Source organism: Marmota monax, unplaced genomic scaffold, assembly GCF_021218885.2.
Source record: "Marmota monax isolate L192 unplaced genomic scaffold, Marmota_monax_Labrador192_F-V1.1 WCK01_AAM20220418_F8-fsc00153, whole genome shotgun sequence".
Classification (NCBI taxonomy): domain Eukaryota; kingdom Metazoa; phylum Chordata; class Mammalia; order Rodentia; family Sciuridae; genus Marmota; species Marmota monax.
In genome coordinates, this window is record NW_026692146.1 from 1,544,529 (window position 1) to 1,571,489 (window position 26,961).

The 26,961-nt window shown below is 35.8% G+C and overlaps 1 protein-coding gene and 1 pseudogene across 2 annotated transcripts in view; one reads left to right on the forward strand and one right to left on the reverse strand.

The window, feature by feature from the left end:
- Positions 1–41: 41 nt before the first annotated feature.
- Positions 42–4,213, forward strand: LOC131423277 (high mobility group protein B1-like; annotated as a pseudogene).
- An 8,518-nt stretch (positions 4,214–12,731) lies between these two features.
- Positions 12,732–26,961, reverse strand: part of Wdr26 (WD repeat domain 26) — a 43,435-nt gene continuing 29,205 nt past the window's right edge. For both annotated transcript variants that reach the window (XM_046419239.2, XM_046419235.2), the window contains exons 9-14: positions 26,810–26,929; positions 24,044–24,189; positions 23,574–23,652; positions 23,177–23,306; positions 18,740–18,925; positions 12,732–14,781 (exon numbers count right to left, since the gene is read on the reverse strand). In XM_046419239.2, coding sequence (XP_046275195.1) covers positions 14,756–14,781; positions 18,740–18,925; positions 23,177–23,306; positions 23,574–23,652; positions 24,044–24,189; positions 26,810–26,929 — 687 coding nt within the window. In that variant the 3' untranslated portion in view covers positions 12,732–14,755. The remainder of the gene's footprint in view (positions 14,782–18,739; positions 18,926–23,176; positions 23,307–23,573; positions 23,653–24,043; positions 24,190–26,809; positions 26,930–26,961) is intronic.

Below are 26,961 nucleotides of genomic sequence, written 5' to 3' on the forward strand. Positions count from 1 at the left end.
GCCCTCTTTGTTTTCAAGGCAATCATTTGCAAACTAGAAAATTCTAAGGCTTGCTGGGCTAGGAAAGAAAACTGCTCTATCTGGTCCACTTGAGACTGTTGAAATCAGTTTTTTCTGACTGTAATACTTTGTCAGAAGTGGTTGTGAAAAGTACATTCACTTGATGCAATTAGTTGTCCCCCAAAATCTAAACTAATTTCAAATGTATAGAACTAGATAGGAAGATAGAGAAGCTTAATTTTAAATTCTGTACTTATCATCTTGATCTCTGCCACCTGAGTTTTTCTACTTTAAACCAAATATACTGTTTTTGCTATGCAGTGTAATAGATTGAAATATTTTGGTATAATGAAGCTTCAGAAGGCCATTCAAAGAATGTCTATTCAGGTTTTCTAAGGGTTTGTAAGTGAAGTCTTGGGTTTAAGCCACACTTTCAATGAATATTTTGAAAGGCAGAACTAGTTTTCTGCTAATGACTGAGGGTCATTCAGAACCTTAGCATTATCATTCTGAACTTCGACTATTGCAATAATGATCACAAAGGTAACTTGGTACTGCACTCAAGTTGCTCTTTAGAAAACACTTTGGTAAAAGCTTATATTTTTAATTGCTTTCCTCTTGAGGATGGGTGGGAAAGTCCGTAGCTAGCTGAGATCTCCAAGGTTTGATTGGCTTCCTTTATATTTGCTTTGCTACATCTGCTGTGGAACAATCTTGGTTTCATATATATCAATTCCCATTAAACATTACAATCAGGGTTGGGGTTGTGGCTAAGCAGTAGAATGCTCGCCTAGCACGTGTGAGGCCCTGGGTTCTATCCTCAGTACCACATAAAAATAAATTAATAAAAAATAGGTACTGTGTCCAACTACAAAAAAAAATTACAATCTAGTCAAAATGTTGAATTCCTATTTTCTGATGGAACACCTTGTGTGTCAAATACAGAAAGTAAGTAAGATGTACTCCACCACTGTGCTATACTCCCCCAGGCCTGGCACGGTTAAGATTCTGAGTTACACACTAGTAAACCATCACTCTCCAGTCATCTTTTATTTCAGGTTTATGTTTCAGGACCCTATGCTTGATCAGAATCTCCATTTTGTTGCTGACTCCGGATTTAATCTCACCTAACATCCATTATTGTGAGAACCATGCACTCTTGATGTAAGAAACTGGCATGAAAACAGGAGCTTGAATCCTTGGTTCATTCCCACAGCTCAGTTCACTCAAATTGATAATCTTGGAAGGAGAGGAGGATATAACATGGAATTAAATTAGATGAAGTTTCTCTTTAGAGCCAAATGTCTTATCTTGATTTGATCAGCAACTTGTTTCAGAGACTAGACGCATAATGAGTAGGAGCTGAACTTAATATACAACTGAAGGCTGCACGTTTGGCTACACTATTATCTCCAACAAAGAGACCAGTGGGGCAAGGCTAGTAATCCTTTGGTTTTACAGTAGCACTAAATAAATTTACTAACTTTTGGGAAGAGAGAAACGGGTCTAAACCATGTTAATTGGTAATTTTGTATTTACCAGTTGCAATAATAAACTCATTTTATGCATAACTTATTACGTTCTCTGCCCCATCCTGCTTTGAAGTAAATTCCAGACATTACACCTGTAATATTTTCATATGTATCTAAGATATAGGTTCTTAAAACACATAACCAAGACAGTAGAATAAATTGGATGTAACTTTCCTATGTTTATATGAATACATGACCAGTGTAACTCCACATCATGTATAAACCCCAAAACAGGAAGTTGTACTCCATTTTATGTATGTCAAAATACATTCTACTGTCATGTATAACTAAAAACAAAATACATTCTACTGTCATGTATAACTAAAAACAACAATGAAAAAACATAACCATAGTACCAATGTCATACATAACCAATTTCTTTTTTTTAATATTTATTTTTTAGTTGGATACCATAAATTTATTTATTTTTATGTGATGCTGAGGATCGAACCCAGGGCCTCGCACGTGCTAGGTGAGCGCTGTACCGCTGAGCCACACCCCAGTGCCCCCATAAACAATTTCTTAGTATCAAATATCCAATCGGTGCTCAGGTTTCCCCAGTGGCTCAAAAATTCTACAGTTGTTGTTTACACTTAAATCCCAACAAAGTCTGTTCATTTGGTTAATGTTGCAAGTCTTAACCTTTTTAGATTCCTTTTTAGATTTGCAATTTGTTTAAGGAACTGGGTTACCCAACATAAGTAATCAAATTATTTGTTGTGTAGAACCTGTAACATTCCAGATTTTGCTAACTGCATCCCCACTGGTACTTTTAAGCCACTCTTACAAAAACCATAGTTTGACTAGGTGCATTCTCACACAATACAATGCTGTTTGGTAGATACTGTTAGGCTTTTTTATAGATGAGGGAACTAACCTTTGACATGTTAACTTGTCTAAAGATACACATTAAGTGATAGGATTTATATTCAGGTCTGATGACTACAAAACCTATGATTTCAATATGTAAAGATATTCAATGTAAAGATATTCAAGTTTCTTTTGGAGGTTTTCCTCTATAAAAATCTATTGTTTTAATAATGTGGAGAAAAGTCCCTTGAATTTCAAGTGCCATTGAAATGAGCAGTTAACTAGAATCAGTAAAGGGGGGCCTTAAATTTTCCAACTATCATTGACAAGTTTTAAGTCAAAATTTCCAGGCATCTCGTTTCTGCTCTCACAACTATTGTGGTACACTGAGCTCCATAGAGACAGTGCCAGGGCAAATGAGACCCTGATGGTCACTGGGTGACTCTGTGCCTTGCTGAGGAAAATCGACTTAACATGGGCAAAGGAGATGCTAAGAAACCAAGAGGCAAAAGGTCATCATATGCATTCCTTGTGCAAACTTGCTGGGAGGAGCACAGAAGCACCCAGATGCTTCACTCAACTTCTCAGAGTTTTCTAAGAAGTACTCAGAGAGGTAGAAGAACATATCTGCTAAAAAGAAAGGAAATTTGAAGACATGACAAAGACCGACAAAGCCCATTATGAAAGAGAAATGAAAACCTATCTATCTCCCTCCTAAAGGGGAAACAAAAAAGTTCAAGGATGCCAATGCACCCAAAAGGCCTCCACAGCCTTCTTGTTCTCTTCCTTGTATTGCCCCCAAATCAAAGGAGAACATCCTGGCCTAACCATTGGTAATGTTGCAAAGAAACTGGGAGAGATGTGGACTAACATTGCTGCAGATGACAAGAAGCCTTATGAAAAATAAGCTGCTAAGCTGAAGGAAAAATATGAAAAGAATATTGCTGCCTACTGAGTTAAAGGAAAACCTGATGCAGCAAAAAAGGGAGTTGTCAAGGCTGAAAAAAGCAAGAAAAAGAGGGAAGAAGAGGAAGATGAAGAGGATGATAATGAATAAGTTGGTTCTAGTGCAGTTTATTTGTATTGTCTATAAAGCACTTAAACCCCACCACTCACTCCTTTTAAAGAAAAAAAATTGCAATGTAAGATTTGCTTTTAAACTATACAGTGTCTTTTTTTTTTTTTTTTTGTATAATTAACACACTACCAAATTGTGTCTTTAGAGAGCCCTCTCCTGGTGGTATTTTCAATAGCTCCAACCTTGCCTGATACAGTATGGGGTTGTGAATTGGCATGGAAATTTAAAGCAGGTTCTTGGTGCACAGCCAAATAAGTTATATATGGGGACAGTAGTTTTTCATCTTCAGTTGCTTCTGATGAAAGTTATACAAAATAATTGTTGTTCTGTTAACTGAATACCACTCTGTAATTGCAAAAAAAAAAAAAGAAAGAAAGAAAAAAGTTGCAGCTGTTGACATTATGAATGCTTCTAAGTAAATACAAATTTTTTTTTTGTTAAAAAAAATGCCAAGTGGCGATCTCTAGACCAAGGAAACAATGGATGGTGTAGTATTAAAAACATGAGCTCAGAGGCAATTCATTTTGAATCCCAGCTTCTTCATACCAGTTAGTTTTTTTAATCCAATTTCCCTCATTTGTTAAAATGGGAATTAGAGTATCTGCCCCCAAAGCTTCTCTGTTATTCATATGACGGAACATATAAAGTGGCTTGTTCATTGTGACTGAACTACAGGTAAGTACCCAGCATATCAGCTCAAATGAATACCTGTCACGTATTCACATTGTACAATATGTGTATGTATGAAATTAATGTGGGTGAGTCCCTTTCAATATATTTTTTGCTACTGCTATTAATTTGTGGCCTCATCACCAAAGTAATATAGCATAGTGTTATGGTGTTTAAACAACAATAAGTGGACTGGTGCCAGGATGATAGCATAAAATTACCTGAGGTATTAAAACAATTCCTTATCTCCCTTTAGACTCAAGATCTGAAAGGTGGCCAGGTGTGGTGATGCATGCTTGTAGTCCCAGTGACTTGGGAAGCTGAGGCAGGAGGACTGCAGGTTGGAGGCCAAAGAACTCAGCAAGACCCTGTTTCAAAAAAAAAAAAAAAAAGATGGAAATGTGGTTCAGTGGTTAAATGCTCCAGGGTTCATTCCCTGGCACTCCTCCCCACCCCACCCCACCCCAAAAAATCTGAAATGTGGCTTAGAAATCTGAAACTTAAAAGCCCTCAGTTGAGTTAGATGTACTTGGATTTAGGGGTTAAAAGCACAGGTTTTGGCATCAAATAGGGGTTATTTCTTTAAGCTTGAGTTTATCATCTGAAAAAAAGTAGGTAATAAGCTTACAGAGGCACTCTACCACTGAGTTATATCCCCAATCCTTTTTGAGTCAGGGTCTGACTAAGTTGCCCAGGCTGGGACTCCTGCCACAGCCTCCCAAGTAGCTGGGATTATAGGTGTGTACCACAGTGACTGGCCTAAGGTAACAGTTTACATTAAATACTGTATATAAAATGCTTAGCACTGTGCCTGGCACTAGTAAGTCCCCTAACTGAATACTTTTACTAAAATATTAGTAAGTAGCAGGGCATGAAGCTCAGGGGAGAGAACTTGCCTAGCTTGTATGAGGCCCTGGGTTCGATCCCCAGCACTTCAAAAATAAATAAATTAAAACCAAGTTAGTTGCTCTCTATCTTCTTTGTGGATAAGTTAACAGACACTTATTGAAAAGGTCTTTTTATGTAAGTCCATTACTGGGGCAAGAGTCCAATTAAACATACTTATCACGGAAATTTTCAGGCATATTAAGTCCCCTCCCTACTTTTCAAGCCATAGCATTAAGAACCAATATATTTTGTTTTCTATTAGAAGTGCATCTGTTTCTGATATGCAGATGCTAATTTACAATAAAGTGGGGGCAGTAGGGAAGAATAGTGTTACCTTAAATTAGGTAGAGGGGAGTGAAGGTAGGGGAGGGGAGAGGATTTGTTGATAGGAAGGATAGTAGAATGAAACAGACATTACTACCTTATGTACATATATGACTGTGTGACTGATGTGATTCTACAACGTGTACAATCAGAAAAATGAGATATCATACCTCATCTACGTATGACATCAAAGTGCATAAATGCATTCTACTGTCATGTATAACTAATTAAACACATTAAAAAATAGAAGTGCATCTGTTCTGTTCTCGTAAAAGGGCTTTCAGAGTTTTAAAAGCTGTTGATGACTAGGGATCATTGGTATTTTTCAGCTATAAGGGAAATTATTCAATATTTGGAAATCGTGTAGAATACAACTTTCAATTCAATGTATAGTTCCATTTTATTTTTTATTACCATCGTGCTGGGGATCAAACCCAAGGCCTTCTTGCACATTCTAGGCAAGTGTTCTATCCGAGTCACATACCTGCTCAATTCATTTCTTAACTATATTCAAAACAGGCAGGAAAGGACTTAAATGAAGAACATTTTGCTTATTTGTTAATTTGAATTCGGAACACAGTCTATCACCACACACCATAGCCAACTATGTTTTTTTTTAATATTTTTTAATTGTAGTTGGACACAAGGCCCTTATTTATTTTTATGTGGTTCTGAGAATGGAACCCAGGGCGTCGCATGTGCTAGGTAAGCGCTCTACCACTGAGCCACAATCCCAGCCCACCAACTATGTTTTGAGGAAGATTTTTCTTAAGGCTGCAGAAAGTCTTATGTTGTATGTGAGGAACTCATGTACAGAGTTGTATCTTTTGTGTGTGTGTGTGTGTGTGTGTGTGTGTGTGTGTGGTGGGGATCAAAGCCAGGGCCTTATGCATGCAAGGCAGGCACTCTACCAACTGAGCTATATCCCCAGGTCCAATAAATTTTTCATAGTGATGAAAGAAGCTACTAATCCTCTCATAGGAAATTAAAACTTGTCCTTTTCTGTTTCCCACATCAAGCTCTCATTACATACTGATTTAATAATTTAAACTACAGGATTAGAATACAGTTTCATATATTGCAAGTTCACTTTAGGTTAATTCAAGTTTGAGGGAAAAGAAACAGATAAGATAAAATCAACAGACAAGACTACTGGAAGTAGTGATTAGATGATGGAATCATTTGGTTTCACTGAATCTTCCTCAACATTTTTTTCTGATGAAAAAAAATTCTTCCTGGAACCCCAACCCCCGCCCCCACCGGGGATGGATCTTGTTCATATTTTGATGTTTTAAACTTGCTTGGAATTCCTACTGGTGCCTTGAACTCACCCACACCTGGCTTACCCTGACCAGATAACAACCCTTTCTAAAAATTTAGTGGCACCTCATAAATTCTGATGTTGGGAGCTTATTTTCTATCTTGAAATGTTAAGCCAGGTAGATCATTAATCTGTTATCTGCCATTGTATTATGCTTGTCAAAATCTTGTTAGCTGTAAGTCCCCAAGATACCCCCCTTTTGTAACTTTTTGTGCTATAAAAATTTTTTCCTGGAGAGCAGGGGATCTGATCTCTAGCCCGAGGTTTTTGGGAGAGACAGTCCTGGGCAGCTCCAGTGTACACAAATACAAGCTTGTTTTAATTTAATTTAAAATTGGAGTCCGTGGCCTTTTCTTTGTGTCATGGTTCAACACTTACTAGGAAAGGATCAGTGTTTGCCCTCTTCCCAGGGACTGCCACTTTAGGATTGATGTTTGCCTCCTTCCTAGGAATTGTCTTGTCATTTGCTTTAACTGGGCCACAAACGAGAAATGTTAACACTACCTATTTCTACAAGAGTTGTTAGTGATTTAATTGTGAACATAATAAAAAATGGGAAAGGATTTAAAAAAAATTCTTCAAGTATAAATCATTACATGTGACTGTACATTTTTAATTACATACTTAGAAGGGAATCAGTTTGTTGTTGTTGGTGTTTGTACCTGGGATTGAACCCAGGGGTGCTTAATAACTGAACCACATCCCCCATCCTTTTAAATATTTTTTGAGACAATTTTTCACCAAGTTGCTTAGGGGCTTGCTAAATTGCTGAGGCTAGCTTTGAACTTGCAATTCTCCTACCACAGTGTGTCACTGCACCCTGCTAGATTGTTTTTTTTTTTTTTTTTTTTTAAATTGTAGATAGACCTTTTATTTTGATGTGGTGCTGAGGATCGAACCCAGTGCCTCACACATGCCAGGCAAGCATGCTACAACTCTAGCCCCTAGATTATGCTTTTAGTAGAAGTCTGCTCAGGTTTGTTAAGGCAGGGACAATTTCTATACCTGGTGCAGGGACCTGACATTAAACTTTAAATGTTGGTGAATAATTCGACTAAACTAGCTAAATCTGTCATTGAAGTAGATATATTTGAAGAAAAAAGCAGAAAACTTCCTTCTCTTGCCTGTTCAGGAGAAGCTGCAAACTATGATTTCCCCAGCAGTGAGCAGGACTAAAGAGGCACTACTGCTCACTGCTCCATCAGTGGATCTGCTATCCTTAGCAAACTCACCATTACTTGACTGCCAAATACTGTTTTTTAAAAATTTGTTCTAATTAGTTATACATGACAGTATAATACAATTTGACACATTGTGCACAAATGGAGCATAACTTCTCATTCCTCTGTACATGGTGCTGAGCCACACCAGTAGTGTAACATACATGTATAAAGGGTAATAATGTCTGTCTCATTCTACCGTCCTCCCCATCCCCACAGTCCCACCCCCTCCCCTCTGCAAATTTCCTTCATTCTTCCCTAACCCCTGGGCCCCATATGGATCAGCATCTGCTTATCAGAGAAAACATTTGGCCTTTGTTTTTTGGGGATTGGATTATTTCACTTAGCATGATATTCTCAAGTTCTATCCATTTACCTGCAAATGACATAATTTCATTCTTTTAAGGCTGAGTAATATTCCACTGTATATATATGTACCACATTTTCTTTATCATCTGTTGAAGGGCATCTAGGTTGGTTCCATAGCTTAGCTATTGTGAATCGAGCTGTATAAATATTGATGTGGCTGCATCACTACAGTATGCTTTTAAGTCCTTTGGGTATAAACTGAGTTGGGATGGCTGGGTCAAATGGTGGTTCCATTCCAAGTTTTCTGAAGAATCTCCATCCTGCTTTCCAGAGTGGTTGCACCAATTTGTAGTCCCACCAGCAATGTATGAGTGCCTTTTCCCCCACATCCTTGCCAACACTTATTGCTTGTATTCTTGACAATTGCCATTCTGACTGGAGTGAAATGAAATCTTAGTTGAATTTCTAATTGCTAGACATGAACATTTTTTAATTTGTTGATCGATTGTATTTCTTCTGTTAAGCATCTGTTCAGTACCTTAGCCCATTTATTTATTTATTTGGTGTTTTTCTTTTGAGTTCTTTGTATATCTTGGAGGTTAGTGCTCTGAAGTGCATGCAGTAAAGATATTTTTTCCCATTCAGTAGCCTCTCTTCACATTGTTTCCTTTGCTGAGAATCAGCTTTTTAGTTTGAATCCATCCTATTTATTAATTCTTAATTTTTCTTCTTGCGCCTTAGGAGTCTTATTAAGGAAGTCGGGTCCTAAGCTGACATGATGAAGATTTGGGCCTACTTTTTCTTTTGTTAGGCACAGGGTATCTGTTCTAGTGCCTAAGTCTTTGATCCACTTTGAGTTGATTTTTGTGCAGGGTGATAGAGGTTTAATTTCAGTTTGCTACACGTGGATTTCCAGTTTCCCCAGCACCATTTGTTGACTAGGCTATCTTTTCTCCAATGTATGTTTTTGGCACCTTTGTCTAGTATGTGATAACTGTATGTGAGTTTGTCTCTGCCTTCTATTTTGTATCATTGGTCTACATTTCTATTTTGGTGCCAATACCATGCTGTTTTTGTTACTATAGCTCTATAGTATAGTTTAAGTTCTGTATTGTGATGTCTCCTGCACTCTTCTTGCTAAAGATTGCTTTGGCTACTCTGGGTCTCTTATTTTTCCAAATGAATTTCATGTTTGCTTTTGCTAGTTCTGCAAATAATGTAATTGGGATTTTAATAGGCCAAAGTACTAATTCTTACATTTGAACTTCCTTTTATTATATAGAACTCTCTGCCCTTAGCTATAAAAAACCTGAAATCTCTTCTGTAATAATTCACCCTGATGGTGGAACTGGTTTTTCCTTTTTTCATATATACAAATCTACCATGTTTCTACACATTGAATGCTTTCTCCAAGAAAGTCTTTGGGAGAACATTTCCAAGGAAATCTTTAGAAAACTATATAATTCTATTAATTAGGAAATTAGTTTTCAAATAGAACTAATCAACATATTCACTGCTTAAATGCAGAAATTCAGATGTAGGTTTTTTTTTTTAATAAGGCATATAATTCCTTTAAGATGCAATGCTTCTAAAATTCTTCTATATTTATCCATAATTGCACAATGGCCTTAAAAAGATACCCCAGCGCAGCTGTGTATGTGATGGTGGACACCTATAATCCCAGTGATTTAGGAAGCTGAAGGAAAGTTTGAGGCAGCCTCAGGAACTTAGCAAAACCTTGTCAATAAATAGATAGATAGATAGGGTTGGAGATGTGGCTCAGTGGTAAAGTCTGGGTTTAATCCCCAGTTCCAAAAATAACAACAACAAACCATCCCTGCAGACCCATTCATAAACCCTAGTTAAACACATGGAAGTCAAGTTCTGCAAACCAGTTATTTCAATTAGGAGATTACACCAAGAATTAGTTACTCATTCTGTTTATTAGATTGAAAGAAAGGAATACAAATGACTGGTTAAGTGCTGTGCACTGACATGAAAAAAGTGTATTAAAAAAAAAAAAAAAAAGAAGAAGTCCCAGTAAGGCAAATCAAAGTTAATGTAGTTTCAATGGAACAGAAATTCTGAAGACGTTTAATATACCACACATTTATAAAATGAAAGTCAACAAAAGGGTGTTTTGTAAATAATTAGTAGAACAAGTGAAAATAAATATCAGAGGCCTGAAGTTTTTATACTTTAATGAAATAATAAAGCAAAGAAATTGAAACTACTAAATATAATCTGAGGCAGTTAAAAAAAAAAAAAAACACCCCTCCCCCTAAATTTAAGAACACAATCCTTTGAAACATTTTATCAGTCCATAGCAAATAGTTATTACATACCAAAATCTCTAAGTGTTAACTAATTCCACCACAATGCCATGTAAATCTTGACAATTTAGAAATCTTGAGATCAACACTAAAGTTCTTCTCTTGATCTCTACAGCTTGGTTTGTAAGTACATACATGCTTTTGTGGATCTATTCCCCTCGCCACACACACACATTTTCAAGGAGCCAAAAACATTTCTTTCCATCTGTGCCTAAAAATGTTAGGATTCACTTCTAATACATTGACCCTGATAATGAAAATGGGGGCACAATTTCAATCTTATAAAAATATACCAGTATTAACCAAACATTAAACTTATTGAGAGAGCACTTCACATGTGCATGTGACTTCTAGTAAAATTGACAAGAACCTAGAATGGCAGTTTTCCGGACTTTTTATGAATTAAGTACTCTCTCTCCCACACATACATACCACACACACATACACACACATTTTTATACTATTAGCTTTATTAAATCCAGGTTATCTGGATTAAGTAAATATAAGGATGGGTTTTTATAGTTTTTGCTTTTGCAACTATAGGGCAGCTACTATAACAATAGCTTAACAACACTGAAATTTTCAATTAAGTTCACCCTGTTTTTAGAAAGTGTCTAAGTGTAAATGCAAATTTACCTCTTCTTAAAGTTAGCAGTTTGTATTAAATTAGATATGGTTTCCGAAATGGAAGTAATGTTTTGGGCAGCAACTCAAGAGGAGAGTTGTTAAAGTTGAGAAATTAAAACTAAATTAAAATATTTTTACATTTTAGAGATGGGACAAAAAGGATATTAAGACAAATGTCTTCTTTCCTCCCCATTCAAAAGCAGCCATTCTTCTGCTGTGAAAGAAAACTGACATGGATATTTTCCCTTTCAAGAGATGTACGATACAGTTACCCACTGTGAGGCAGAGGTGATAGGGTCAGTTCTTGTTTGCAGGAACCAACATCCTAAAAAAGAAAATTTCAAGATGGGGAGGGTGGGAAACAAGGATTTTCTATTAATTTCATGGAATGCCACTCTAGAGGCAGAACACTCCTAATAAAACTCACCATATTACTACTTGTGTCTTTGCAGATTAAGAAAATATTGACAAAATTGATTTCTTTTTCCCTCTCAACTAGCAGGTTATTTTAATTACTTAAAGTTAGGGAATCCCTTTTTGTTTTCCCACCCAGTAAAATTGGCCAATTTGTGGGGATATTTGCAAATAAAATTTCCTCTGCTTCAACTACTTACCTGGATTAATATAACATATTTATCTGGCCAATTGAGCAACAGAAATGTAGCTGTCATGAATACTAATACAGAAACCAAAACTGAAGCTGTCATCCCTCCCAACTAACTCCCAATCTCTTTATCACCACCCACACCAATCTCAGTAACTCCCAAATCCAACATTTTACCATTAATAACCACTTATTTGGAGGAAAAAGACATTTAATTTCATTCTTGCTCTAGCCCTTAATCAATGCATAACAAAAACATTTTTAAGCACGTGGAAATGAGCCTACTAACCTGATTTTAGGAGTCAAAATTCTCCACTCTATTTTGATCTATGTGCAAAAAGTATTGGTACTTTTCAATTTGTTTTTACCTTGTGGCTGGCTTGATAGTATTCTCATTCTTAAGTGTATTAGAGTCTATAGTATTATCAGAAATTTTCAGTTAACAGCTATAGATTAGAAAATCCTGTCATCAGTTATTTAAACCATAAAATCCTAGGTTTCTTTACCTTTCTAGCAGTCACTGCATGGCATATGTATGAAACAGATGTTTACAGCAAATTGGCACAGCAAAGTACCAGTATGTATAGGAAGCCGCCAGTTACGACACATCTGGAAAACAAACTCACCTAGGTGCTAGAGAAACCTTTGCATAGTTGTTACTCCGTTTTAATAGGAGTTATGTTCTTGTAAAATGTGCCTCACTTTACTCCACTTTTTAAAAGTGTTTTGAAACTGCACTTCAGAAGTACTCTGAAGACTCAGATCTGGGGTGGCTGGGTGCAGTAGTAGAATCTGAGTGCTAAATTGCTCCTGAATGGGGACAAATCTCAGCAAGTGTTACAGACATACCACAGTACACTGTAACCAAATTTGTAAACAGCTGTGGAGTTTCCATGCCCACATTTTGTTAGTAATGTTTCTGTGGAGACTGGGGTGTATTAATGGCTTCAGGGTATACATGAATCACTTAAAATATGATTTTAACTGTTCTGAGGTAAAGAGAAGTTGCCACTTAATTATATACAGTTACCAATGAAGATTTTTATTCAAGCTTGAAGTAAAAATTAATTTTAGTCAAGAAAAATGAAGTACCAGATAAACTGTAACATAGTTATTTTAACTTAGAAGTATCAAAACAGGAATTCTTTGATTTCCTAAGTGGTGATCTCTGCAAAACGGAGCTTAAAGAAATCTTTTACATACCAATTTGATAAAATAATCTGCTGACCACAATCTGTCATTTTCTCTTACTATGGGCTTTTGGGAGAATGCATGCTATTTTTAAGGCCAAATGTGTTTTTTCTTCTTCTCCCCTTTCCTTTCTCCTTTCTGTCTGCTGCCATCTCTTCCTTGCCACCCCAATTAAAGAATTCCTGAATCCAAGCCTTTCTCTTTTTTTGTGGGTCCTGAAGGAATAGTCATGGTAATAATATATTATAGACTTGACTAGGCCTTAAAGGGAAACTTGAGTACAAGTTGTTTCTTTCTTCACCAGAATCTTTTTTTGGGGGTTTCCCCACTCCTCTTCGCAACATAACAGCTGTGGTCACCCTATTTATCCTCTAATGAAAAACAGGGAATTTTAAGGGATACTAAGCATGTTGTATTCAGCTGTTATGAGGTGTAAAAACACAATGTGAACATCAGGCTTTTGGCTTATTTTAAATGAGAAAGTCTCAAAAATTAGAAGTCCTTTTCCATGAAGGAAACCTTTCCTTAAACTAAAAGGGGAGGGAAGAGGGAAAGACTATCCACAGCACCAATTTAGAATGAGGTTCAGTATGGCAATATCTGAAAAACTGTGAAGGAATATTCTTTTAAATTTATGTCTCCCTATATGTCAAAATATCAAGGGCAATTGAGAGAAGTAACTATGAGGTTTTAATCCCATTTATGTTTGTAATGGGTTGAATTCTTCTTATGGTCTCAATTATACTTAACACTTCCAAAGTGGTTATATCTGCCGATTTTTACTCTTTTGCTAGATGACACCAAAGTGACTTCTGAAGTTGAAAACAACTTGGAACAAGCTTTGTTGAAAACCTAGACTGACCTAACTGATCTCTCATGTTGGTATATTTAAAGTTCTTTTGAATCTTGAATTTCTTCAACATCAGGTACAGATATTCCTTCAGGAATAAAGCAAATGTGTGTGTGGGGGGGACACTTCAAAGTATTACTCTGAATTTCCTGTGTAAAATGTCCTTCCAAGCACTGTTTCTGACCATGTCTCATGTGGTATTCCAGAAGAGCATCAGTTATACTGCGAATCTAAGTCACAGAGGAAACTGTTTTTAAGCTGGTTTAGATTCCAAATGTATACAAATGAAGTCACTTTAATCCTATAAATACTTCTTAATTTATTTTTAAAAAATTGTGCTGTTAACCCTTTTACGGGGCAACAAGCTATGTGAAAAGTACAAAACTTTTTGTCAAATGTAATATTGAGAGTGCTTTTGACATAGTTCACTGGTTTATCATCTGGATCAGTATATACTGCGCAACGGGCAAGGCTAGAATCCATGAACCAAGCTGCAAAGATCTCAAGCTAAATAAGGCGGAAAGATTTGGAGAAACAAAAGAAGGAAATTCTTTCCTATCCAATGTATACTCTTCAGACTAATGCACTCTTTCTATCAAGCCTTCTAAACTGTTAAATAAAGTTTTCCAAACAAGCATTTAAACTTCATTACACAGAAGAGCAACAAGAATGGTATCCTGCCAAACAAAAGGCAGGAGGGAAAAAAATATATATACTGAGTTCAATGGGTAAGCCTGAATGTAGCACAGTTCTTCACAACCGATGGGGGAATAATTCAACATGGTGTCCAACAACGTTCTAACGACGTGCTTCATCTCAACTGGTTACTATGAAGCAAGGTGTAAATGTTTGGCCCCAATCGGGCTTCAGAAATGGTTCGTTTTTTCATGACGAGCATGTCTGTCCAGCTATCAATCATGTTTGTTTGCACCAAATCCCAAGCCATTAAAATACGACTAATTTTAAGTTAAACAGAAGTCGTCTGCTCCAAATTCGCCATCAACTATCCATGCTACTGCATTCCTCTGAATGAAGAAAAGATGAAATGTATAAGGAAGAAAGAGAAAGAAGAAGGGAGGGAGAGAAAAAAGTGACTGGTTAGAAAGTTTAAAAATTAGCATCATGACAGAACATAATATAGTAACAATATAAAATTCTTGATACTTTAATTACCATAATCATTAAAACAATATGTCTAACTCATTTCTTAGGCTATACATTTCTAATATAAAGTCATAATTACTTTGAATACTGGAGAAACTCAAGTGAATTAATTTTGTTGGAATTTCGTACTTTAATTTAGACCATTGTGTCTGGCATCTTTCACTTTAATGTTTTCAACATTTTGTTCATACTGGACAGCATATTAGTACTTCATATCCCATTTCATTTAAACATTCCTCAAAACACAGAACAAAACCAAAATAAAACAAATCAGTCTTATAACTGTTATAAAATGTCAACAAATTATCTTTTGAAATAGAGTTGTCAAGTGACATATTTTAATTCTTATAATACCTTACTCTGGTTTCTGAATATTATCTTCTTTAACTTCATCTATTTTTCAAAATTTTTATTACAAACAGGTATTACTTTAATAGGAAAAAAGTGTTTTCAAGGTGAGAGGAAAAGACCCCCGGACATCAGCAAAAAAGGCATATAACCAATTATCTGGTTAAAGAACTGGGGGAGTAGCTTAATGGTAGAGCATTTGCCTAGTATACTCAAAGGCCCCAGGTTCAATCCCCAGCACAATTAGAACAAACAGCAAACAAAAATCACCCCCCCAGATATCTGGTTATATAGAGGTTGTTTTTTCACTTCAGGTGACAACAAAAATATTTTTTAGAGCCATGCTGGAAAGTGCTGAATTGGCTCACCCATCACATTAATCAGATTTCCCAAACAGAAATGAAATTTTTATTTTACTGGAGTGAAGACACACATGTCCTTGTCTGGGGTAAATCTGCTACTACTACACAGTTAAATATTTCCTACTTCTTCAAATCAAATCTGTTTATTTGAAGAAATAGCTTCTGAATGACTAATAAAATTAGAAAAGCCAGATAATCACAAATGTAAATCTATCCAGACTATATCTTAGAAAGCAGGTCTTGAAATCTAAATAGGACAACAAAAGAAGATAAGGCCTTTTGGTCCTAGCTGACTTTTCCAGAGGATTGTTATTCTATTACATAGTGACCTCCAAATATAAAAAGGCCCTTCAAGGTTCCGAGCAACTCAACAGTAGTTCTCCATCCCCACTGCTGCCTGCCCTTTTGGTGGTACTGCAGATTGAATCCACTGCACTTTACCAATAAGCTACTTCCCAAACCCCTTTTCTTTTTATACTGAGACAGGGTCTCACTAAGTGTCCAGGATGGCCTTGAACTTGTGATCTTACTACCTCACTTCCCAAGTCACTGAGCTTGCAAGTGTATGCCACTGCATCCAGCTCTCAAACTGTATGATCCAAGGACTTTTAATACTTTTTACTATGACTGCATATCCTCATACCCCCATCTGGCAGTAAATGTGGCCAAGCCTTCTGCAGTTTGTACAACAAGATCAAAAGAAGAGATCATACTTTTTCAAACCATCAGCGCTACCTTGATAATCCTCCTCTAAGAATCACTTAATTGAGAGCAGTCAGTTACCTTTCTTAGTATAACATTTGAACATATTGACCAAAAAAGCTCTGTTCATCTGTTTTTAGGTAAATTACTTCTAAGTAAATTAAACACTTGTTCCATTTGGACAAAAAAGATCAGTCATTTACATAAAGTTTCTCATTACCTCTCTTTTCTAGTACTGATATTATGTTCATTTAAGCTTTTGTCGCTTTATACTGTGGGCTTTCTTTATCTCCAAGCATCTCCAAGTGGTGAGTAAAAACTTTTCAGACCTAAATCTGAAGACCCAGAAGCACTCAACAAGTCAATTAGCCTGCTGTGCTTCAGTTTCCTTACCTATACAAATTAGGATAAAAATTCTTTTCTGATAGGACTATGAAAGTGTTATGCAAGATAGTGTATATAATAAAGGGCTTATTAGCATGCCATTGTTACATAGGTGCATGCTGAATTTTAGTTCCTTTCTCTTTTCCCATGCTTCTTATGTAGTATTAAATTACTATATTTATTTTTGTATTTTTTAAATATTTATTTTTTAGTTATAGGTGGGCACAATATCTTTATTTTATTATTTTTATGTGGTGCCGAGGATGGAACCCAGTGCCTCACGCATGCTAGGCGAGCGCTCTACCACTAAGCCCTAGTCCCAGCCCACTACATTTATTTTTACTAGTAAAATGCACAATCAAGATCACTTAAGGGGCGGGATTGTGGCTCAGTGGTAGAGTGCTCGCCTAGCATGGGTGGGATCCGGGTTCGATCCTCAGCACCACATAAAAATAAAGGCATTGTATTGTGTCCATATACACCTAAAAAATAAAAAATAAAAATTAAAAAAAAAAAGATAATTTAAACCAGGGCTGGGATTGTGGCTCAGTGGTAGAGCGCTTATCTAGCATGTGTGATGCACTGGATTTTATCCTCAGCACCACATAAAAATAAATAAAGAAACTGTATCCATCTAAAAAAAAAAAAAATGTAAAAATATGTTTTAAAGAAAGATCATTTAAACCATCTGAAGTTTTTCAAATTTTGTATACTGGCTAGTTCTCAAGTTCATAAAATACTTCCTGCAGTCAAACAACAAAAAGTGCTGGCGAGGATGTGGGGAAAAGGGTACACTTGTACATTGCTGGTGGGACTGCAAATTGTTGCAGCCAATTTGGAAAGCAGTATGGAGATTCCTGGGAAAGCTGGGAATGGAACCATTTGACCCAGCTATTGCCCTTCTCGGACTATTCCCTGAAGACCTTAAAAGAGCATACTATAGGGATACTGCTACATTGCTGTTCATAGCAGCACAATTCACAATAGCTAGACTGTGGAACCAACTTAGATGCCCTTCAATAGATGAATGGATTAAAAAATGTGGCATTTATACACAATGGAGTATTACTCAGCACTAAAAAATGACAAAACCATGGAATTTGCAGGGAAATGGATGGCATTAGAGCAGATTATGCTAAGTGAAGCTAGCCAATCCCTAAAAAACAAATGCCAAATGTCTTCTTTGATATAAGGAGAGCAACTAAAAACAGAGCAGGGAGGAAGAGCATGAGAAAAAGATTAACATTAAACAGGGACAAGAGGTGGGAGGGAAAGGGAAAGAGAAGGGAAATTGCATGGAAATGGAAGGAGACCCTCATTGTTATACAAAATTACATAAGAGGATGTGAGGGGAAAGGGGAAAAAAAATCAAGGGAGAGAAATGAATTACAGTAGATGGGGTAGAGAGAGAAGATGGGAGGGGGGGAGGGGGGATAGTAGACGATAGGAAAGACAGCAAAATACAACAGTCACTAGTATGGCAATATGTAAAAACGTGGATGTGTAACCGATGTGATTCTGCAATCTGTATACGGGGTAAAAATGGGAGTTCATAACCCACTTGAATCAAATGTATGAAATATGATATGTCAAGAGCTTTGTAATGTTTTGAACAACCAATTAAAAAAAATAAAATACTTCCTGCAATATTATATTTAGGCAGCATAATAAAGCCAGATTTTCAATAAGGTTTTTACAGTGACAATACTGATTAGATAACTGAATATGAGGTCACATATTCCACCTTATTCTCTTCCCAGTGTCCCCCTCTCTGAGACAAAAATCACCACCGAATCTTAGATTTCTTATGAGACAGGGTATAATAAAAGAAAAATCAGGTTTTCCTTTTTTTTTTTTTTTAACTTTTCAGTACTGGGAAATAAACCTAGGGTCTTGTGCATGGAGAGAGAAATTAAAGCATATTCCACATTTTAAATTACTGCTTCAAAGTGCTGCATTTTTACAGTAATCAGGAAAATGTTTCATTTGGAGAAAACACAGGAACACTGTACAATGATATTACCTTCAATATTCTGGTGGTCTATAAAAGGTGCTGGTCCCCATATTCTAACAGTGCCATCATCTGAGGCGCTGGCCATCATGGATGGAATCTGTGGGTTCCAGCTCACACAGTTTACTGTACGCGTGTGCCCTGTCAGCTCCGCAATTGGCAGTTCACTACGTTTGTGCCAGATGTAAACCTTGTGATCTGAATGTACAGTAATTCGGAGGAAGAGTTAGGGAGTTGCTTAACATCAACAACATCACTGTTAAATTTATTAATTCACTACACATAGAACATGACTCTTCATTGCTAGAATTTAAAAGGGAGAACAAATACAACATGAACAGTTTAACAAGTTACCTTACGAAAAGCCACGTTAATAAAAAATACACATTTTCCCTATTAAAGGTGATCAGTTCTCATTAAGCTACAAAAACAAAATTATCTGCAATATTCTGTGAATATATGATTAATAAATAATTATAATCAATGTCTTTGAACATAAACAAGTCCTGGAGAGAGAATTTCTGTGGAAATGTGAGATGACAAAAAAAATCAATGTATTCATATACAAAAATAGTAACAATGAAGATGACAGCTATACCTTTACTGAGTGCTTACAAAATACTTAGGGACCAAATACTTTATATATATAAAATTTAATATTCACTACCATCTTATGACATGGGTACTATGCTTATCCTATATGCTTTTATGAATAATGATTGAAGTATTGAGAGGATAAGTGACCTGATCATGGTTAACAGCTAGTAAATGGTGAAGTTGGGATTCAAATTCAGGCAGTCAAGAGCTTCCTAACAAGTTCAGACAATATCTCCTCTCTGTACCATCTGCACGGCTATGTAAAAAACTATAATCTTGTGAACTGACCACAAAAAACAAAACCCCCTATAGCTTTGTTTCGTTGTGATAAACTATTCTTGACACAAAAACAACCAAACTGTATAGAGTGGAAGTTTAAAGTATGGACTCTGGAATCAAGACTACCCAAGATCAGATCCTTCCTCCATCACCGACTAGCTGTGTAACTCTGGGCAAGTTACTCACTCTTTGCAACTCTTCATCTGTAAATGGGGATACTTACCTCCTCTTGTTGTTATGAGGACTGAATACATTTGTATATGAAAAAGTTTTCTGAACAGAATTGAACACCTTATATTACTGTGAAGAGATTAAGTTTAGGTGATGGTTCTAAATAGAAACAGAATCCCAGGGTAAATGAGAAAGGTGTTTAATCTGATAATCAATATGTGGTCAATGTGGAAACTCTCATAAATGTGCTGAGAGCAGAGGAAACTTTAGGGAATGTGTCCTGGTTTCAAAACTTTAGACATAAAGGCAAGAAGTCATCATGGTATTTGATCTTTTTTTCTCTAAGTCACTCAGGCTAGTCTTAAACTGTGATCTTCCTGTCTCAGTCTCCCAAGTCGCTGGTATTACAGGTGTGCGTCACCACACAAGGCATAAATGATTGATATCCCTAGTGATATCAAGCATTTTTAAGACCAACTGAAACCTAAGCCTAAAGAATAATAAAATTAAGTCATTATATTCTGGTTAGGACTAAAAAGGAGAACTGTAAAGTAAAGAAATTGGTTTTCTTTCTCATTACTCAAGTGATTCACAAGATTCTAAAAATGTTTTGAACACGAATTGAATATAGTGAATATATTGTCTCACAAGATGACCACAGTAATCCATTAGCCATTTATTTGCCAGGAACATATTTTAAAGACCCACCAAAACTCCAAATATATATAAATCAGGAAAAAAGAGCAATGAGTAGACCTTTCCTCCCAAAATTGCATCAATACTCAAGCTTTTTCACTGTACTGGCAATATATAGAAAAACTACAATTATTTTTTACTGTTGTATAAGTAGTGGATTTCTAAGACTGATAGAGCAAGCAGAACTTAATCATAAAGCTTGTCATTCTGACCTTACCCACTTGAAATCCCATTTTCCCTATGTCTTCAGTAAATATTTTCTTGCACGTACGTTTACAAAAAGATTTTTTTCTTCCAAATACAGGAATATTTCAGATAAGTTCATATTTTTCAAGCCTATTCTCATTCTATTTTGTGGGTTTTTTAAGTTCAGGAGGAACATAGCTAAACTTTTTTTTTTTTCCTTTTCCTAATTTCCTTTTATACAAGGGGAAAAAAAAAATAATGTTTTCAAGGCCAGGCATGGTGGTGCATGACTGACTGACTTGGGAGATTAAGGTGGAAAGATCATAAGTTCAAGGCCAGTCTCAGCAATTTAGCAAGATGCTGTTTCAACAAAACAAAACAAAAAAAGGATTGGGGATGTACCTCAGTGGTTTGAAGCCCCCGAGTTCAATTCCTAGTACCGACCACCCCCAAATAAATTGTTTTATAAAATTATTGAACAACAAAATCATCTTAAGATAAATTTAGTGGTTCAATTAGTATCTTTTAGCTTTTGCTTCATAAATAATTGCTCAAAACAAAAATAAAAAGGACTGGAGATGTAGTTCAGTGGTAAAGCATCCCGGGGTTCAATCTGTACTACAAAAACGTAGCCATTCTTATCTTTAAGCACCTCTAGGTTACATGTTTTCAGAAAAGGCATGGAAAATTCTGAGGCATAATTATTAGGGGAAAAACAAAACAAAAACCCAAAACACAAAAACCATCATAAACAGGATTGAATGGACCATGGTGGGGGGAGGGGGTATGGGAAGAGATCTTAGAAAAGGAGGAACTAAAAGGTAAGTAAAGGGGCTGGGGCTCAGTGGTAATACACTTGCCTGTCATGTGTGAGACACTGCGTTCAATTCTCAGAACCACATACAAATAAAAAGAATAATAAAAAAAGTCTATCAACAACTAAAAATATTAAAAAAAAAAAAGTAAGTAAAGACTTCATGTATTAGACCATAGAAAAAGTCAATTGAAACCAATGAAGAATCCGGAAGACTATAACATAATTAAACACAGTAAGAAAGAATATGTATTACTGAAGAAAAAAACCTCATGTGTCACTTTATGATTTTTTTAATCTACTGAGATCATGTTTTTATGTTGTCAAAATAGGGAAACATAAAATTATAATAAATGAAATATAATCAAATATTCATAGGGCTATCTCATATAGCTTGAATATTTAAGAAAGTGATTTGAATAAGTTACTGCTGCAGTACTTAGAATAGTATGGTGGGCATTAAAGAAAAACATGTTGAATTAAAATTTGCAATAATATGCCACTAGTTATAATGTTATCTATCACCTTTAAAAGTACATTCAATTTTAATTGTGCTTACATATTTTAAACAATTCTATTTTATATTAGTCTGCGTTTAGGCACAAGCTTGCCTAGAATACAGATACTTATATGGGAGAACAAGTTCATTCAAAAGAACAGTAGGGACAATTCTGTTAATTTCAGCTTTTTGGAAGTCACAAGAATTAAAAATCATTATTATTTAAAAAAATTTTTTTAGTTGTAGAAGAACAACAAAAACATTTATTTATTTTTATGTGGTGCTAAGGATTGAACACAGTGCCTTACATGTGCTAAGCAAGCACTCTACCACTGAGCCACAACCCCAGGCCTAAAAATTATTTTTGATGGCCATGTAAGATACACAGATCTAATAACAATTAATTCTGTTCAAGTAGTAGGTAAGACATCATAATTAACCTTGACTTTTTAGATACTATCAACCTTTGAAAACTATCAGTCTCATGAAAAAAACAAGTCAACATTTGAAAGTATAACGATCTAACTAAGTCTTGATTTGATTCATGCATGGGCCAAAAATGTTTCTGCAAGGTCAGAATAGGTACTACTGACTTGTGACAATAAGGAGGGCTTGGAACCAGGAGTGTGGTGCACATCTATAATCCCAGAAACTCGGGAGGCAGGAGAATCACAAGTTCAAGGTCAGCCATGGTGGGCTGGGGTTGTAGCTCAGTGGTAAAGCACTTGCCTTGCATGAGTGAGGTACTGGGTTCAATCCTCAGCACCACAAAAAAATAAAGTTATTAAAAAAAAAAAAAAAAAGTCAGCCTTGGCAACTTAGTGGGACTGTGTCTCAAAATAAAAAATAAAATAAAAATAAAAATAAAAATAAAAAGAGAATTGGGGATACAGCTCAGCTGGTTGAGTGCTGGCCTTGCACGCAATACCTGGGTTCAATCCCCAGCACCACAAAAAACAAACAAATAAAAATAGGAGATTTAAAAAAAATTAATAAAAAGGGCTGGCAATGTAGCAGCAGAAGAACATTTGCTTAGCATGTGAAGGCCCTAGGTTTCATGCCCAGAACTGGGGCAGGGGAGGGAAGGAATTAACAGTGTATTAAATAAATAGCTCCAGATATATGACTACTTTCATAAATTGAGACAGAATTACAGAACTTTAAACTCATCAATATATGCAAATTGACAATAACACAAACAATTTACCTTCACTGCCACTAGCGATGAAGTCTTCATTATGGCCTCCAAAACATGAATGAATTGTATAAAACCCTTGTGTAACACCTTGATACTTTCTTACTAAAACTCTGTCTTGCAAGTCCCATAAATGAACTCCCTGTAGGCAGAAGAGAATATAGGTGTGTTCATTCCATCTCAATTCAAAGCAATTTTTAAAAGTAAACTTTGCCTGGTGGAATATTTTCATTTTCTATTTATGCAGAATGCTACCATTCTTAGAAGTTTATGATTGATTTTGCACATTTTAAGGATCAAACATATGCACTCCAATTTAAGAATAAGTAAAAAATGTTAACATTCATACAAAAAAAATCAATTAAAATTTTTACTGAGCTAAATTTTTCTGAAAGTTTTAGTAACATACCTGAGTTGCTACATTTAACAAAGCTAATCGGCCATTTTTTGAAATAGTAAAAGACATAATAGGATGATCTTCTTGTACTCTGTAATCAGAAAATGTTGGAAACAACAAATTAAGTCAAGACATTCAAATTATCAGAATATAAAATGTTCTAGCTTAAATACAACAACTTTGTCTACAATCACTTTTTTGGTGGTGCTGGGAATTGAACACAGGGCCTTGTGCAGCCAGACAAGCACTCTACCGACTGAGCTATACCCCCAGCCCTACAATCACTCTTATACACTAATTTCAGTTAAGAATTTGAGTTAAGATTAAGTACCACCAAACCATCAATCCAAATTACCAATGAAATGAAAAGCAAAAAAAGTAATAAAAACAAAAAAATAAAAATTGTTCTTTTGAAAAAGCCTTATCACATACACATTTTAATATCAACTAATTATTACTTAATGGAAAAAAAAAATAGTTACATGTTCCTATCCGTAAGGTCCTCGAAGTTATATCCCCGAATTCGCTGGTGTGTATCTGATGCCAGAACAGTCTTCCCGTCACTCAAGCACCAAAGGCATTGCACTCTCACTCCTTCCCAAGAGTCAAGGAGATTACCATCTAAATCCTGGGCAGGAGAAAACCATTATTAACTCCATGACTGAACAGCACTCAGAAAGCAAAGAGCTGAAAGAATCTCTTGGTAGTATTTCTCTTAGAAATATATGTCCCTCCCCCCACCCCCAGACTGACTTCAATCTAGTTATTCTGTGTTTTAACCATAAGAACTGGAATATAAATCAAATTTCAAAACAATATTTAAAAGAGGGTGGGAAGCCTATCTTCTTTTCAATAACCCACCATGCATAAATACTATTAAAATAAGCAAAGTAACAATCTCTAAGCTCTATGTAAGAATTTTAGTTTTAGTAAAAAAGAATTCAAACATGCCTTTAAAAAACTCACTTTACAGTCAGCCCTCCTAATCCTGCACTCAAAGGATTAAAAATATTTGAAGAAAAGAAAAACCCAACAAACCCCAAACTGCGCCTGTACTAAAGATGTATAGACTTTTCTTCCTGTCATTAGTCCTAAACAATATAGTACAAGTATTTAGGTAGCATTTATATTGTATTAGGTATTACAAGTAAACTAAAGAAGATTTATAACGTATGGGAATGGGAGTATGTGTGTAGGTTATAATGCAAATATCAGGCCATTTTATGTAAGGGGCCTGAGCAACCAAAGAGTCTGGTATCTGTAGGGATTGCTTGAACCAAAAACCCCTACAGATACCGAGGGATGACTATATTGGGATTTGTTTTATAATATTCAGAAATTGTGATTGGAAAAAGATTACTAAAACATCTTATAGCTTTATATAGAACTCAGGAATCTTTTATGACATTTTTCTTCTTCTTTCCCACATTTTTTAATAGGTGCATAAAATGTTACTTATAATAATGGGACTTGTTGTTACATATTTGTACATACACATGATGTAATGATATAATTTGGCCACTTTCACTACCTTGTTTTCATGACATTTTCCAAAATGTTACCAAATTTGTAATGAGCTTTACAGATCAAAGCTCTTACAGACATTATCTCACTGACTAGTCACAGCTCTAAGAATTATCATTTCCATTTTTCAGATTAGAGAACCAGGAAGTTTATATCCTGAAGATTTAAACATCATATGGGGTAGCAAAATCAGTGAAACTTACATGGTCATCCTGTGCCTAGAGAACTAAGAACTAATGATTAACAGCCATATGTAGATAATACTATATCCTATTAGTTTCAAGCCATCTCTGTGTTTGTGTGCTTACACATACATGTTGCTGGGGATTAAATCCAGGGCCTCCCACATACAGGGCAAGTGTTCTATCACTGAGCTATCAAGCAACTTTAATAACTTGTCATGGTACATAAAAATCTTTGTAATAATTTATCTTGAGGTACATTAAGTACATTTACTATCTTGTTTGGCAATTCTATCACAGGTTACTGTGTCATAGAACTTTTAACCTGTTACTTATTTTCATCATCCTAATAATTCAAGAAATCATCAGAATATACCTCAAATACTGACAAATTCTCCAGTAGTACTTATCACCCCTTTTACTCTTCAAATGTTTACGATTGTTATAATTTGGATTTGGAATGTCCAAAGGCTATGTTTTGAAGGCTTGATCCTCAAAGCAACAATATTTAGAGGTAGGGATTTTTGGAAGTGATTGATCATGAGGGCTATGACTTTTCAATGAGTTAACCCAATTAACAGGGATTCATAGCTAGTTTATCAGGAGATGGTGGAAAATGTAGTGGGTGGAATCTAGTTGAAGAAAGAACGGTCTTAAAAGGCATGCCCAAGGGGACTGACTACATCATGTTCCTGGCTCCTTTTACTGCCCTCCTCTCTCTGCTTCCTGGCTGCCATGATATGAGAAGCTTTCCCCTGCCATGCCCTTCCACCATGATCTTCTGTCTTCCCTTAGACCCAAAGCAAGAGAGCCAGCTGATTATGGAATAACATCTCTGAAAATATGAGCCAAATAAGTCTTTCCTCCTCTAAGGTTTTTCTTCTCAGGTATTTTACCCTGGCAATGGAAAAGTGACTAACAAGTGACTAACACACATGAAATTCAGCAAATTTTTATTACAAAATTTCAAAAGACTGAAAAGCTCAAAAGAAATTAAATCCTAAATCTTTCATTCCAAAAAATTAGAAACTTTGTTCTTAAAACTAAAATGTTTAGCAACTTTTTTTTTTTTTTAAATATATTTTGCTAAACTCAAGGTCTACACTTTTACAAAACTGGCATGGTAATGCATGCCTATAATCTCAGATACTGGGGAGGCCAAAGCAGGAGGATCGCAAGATTGAGGCCACTCATACCAACTCAGTGAAACCCTGTCTCAAAAACCAAAAAGGGTTGGGGATTAATGAGTGGTAAAGCACCCTTGGGGGTTCAATCCCCAGTACTGAATAAACAAACAAAACTCAACAACAACAAAAGAATGAAAGAGCAATAATATACATATATTTTTAATTGTTGATGGACCTTTATTTTATTTTATATGCAGTGCTGTAAATCAAATCCAGTGTCTCACATATGCTAGGCAAGTGCTCTACCACTGAGCCAGAACCTCAGCCCAATAAATTCTATTGGATAGTGCATTTAAACAGAACTAAATTAGCTTTTAAACAAGTAGACACTGGAAAGGGGGCACTGAATACTCACACACTGATAGAACTGCCCGCGCTGACCTCCAGTCACAAAGCGTTTTCCATCTGGATTCCAAGCCACACTTGTTAAACTGTCCTCATGAGACTGGCTCATTTTTGTCCTTAGTTCTCCTGTCTACAAGGAAATAAAACTGTGGATAAGACCTT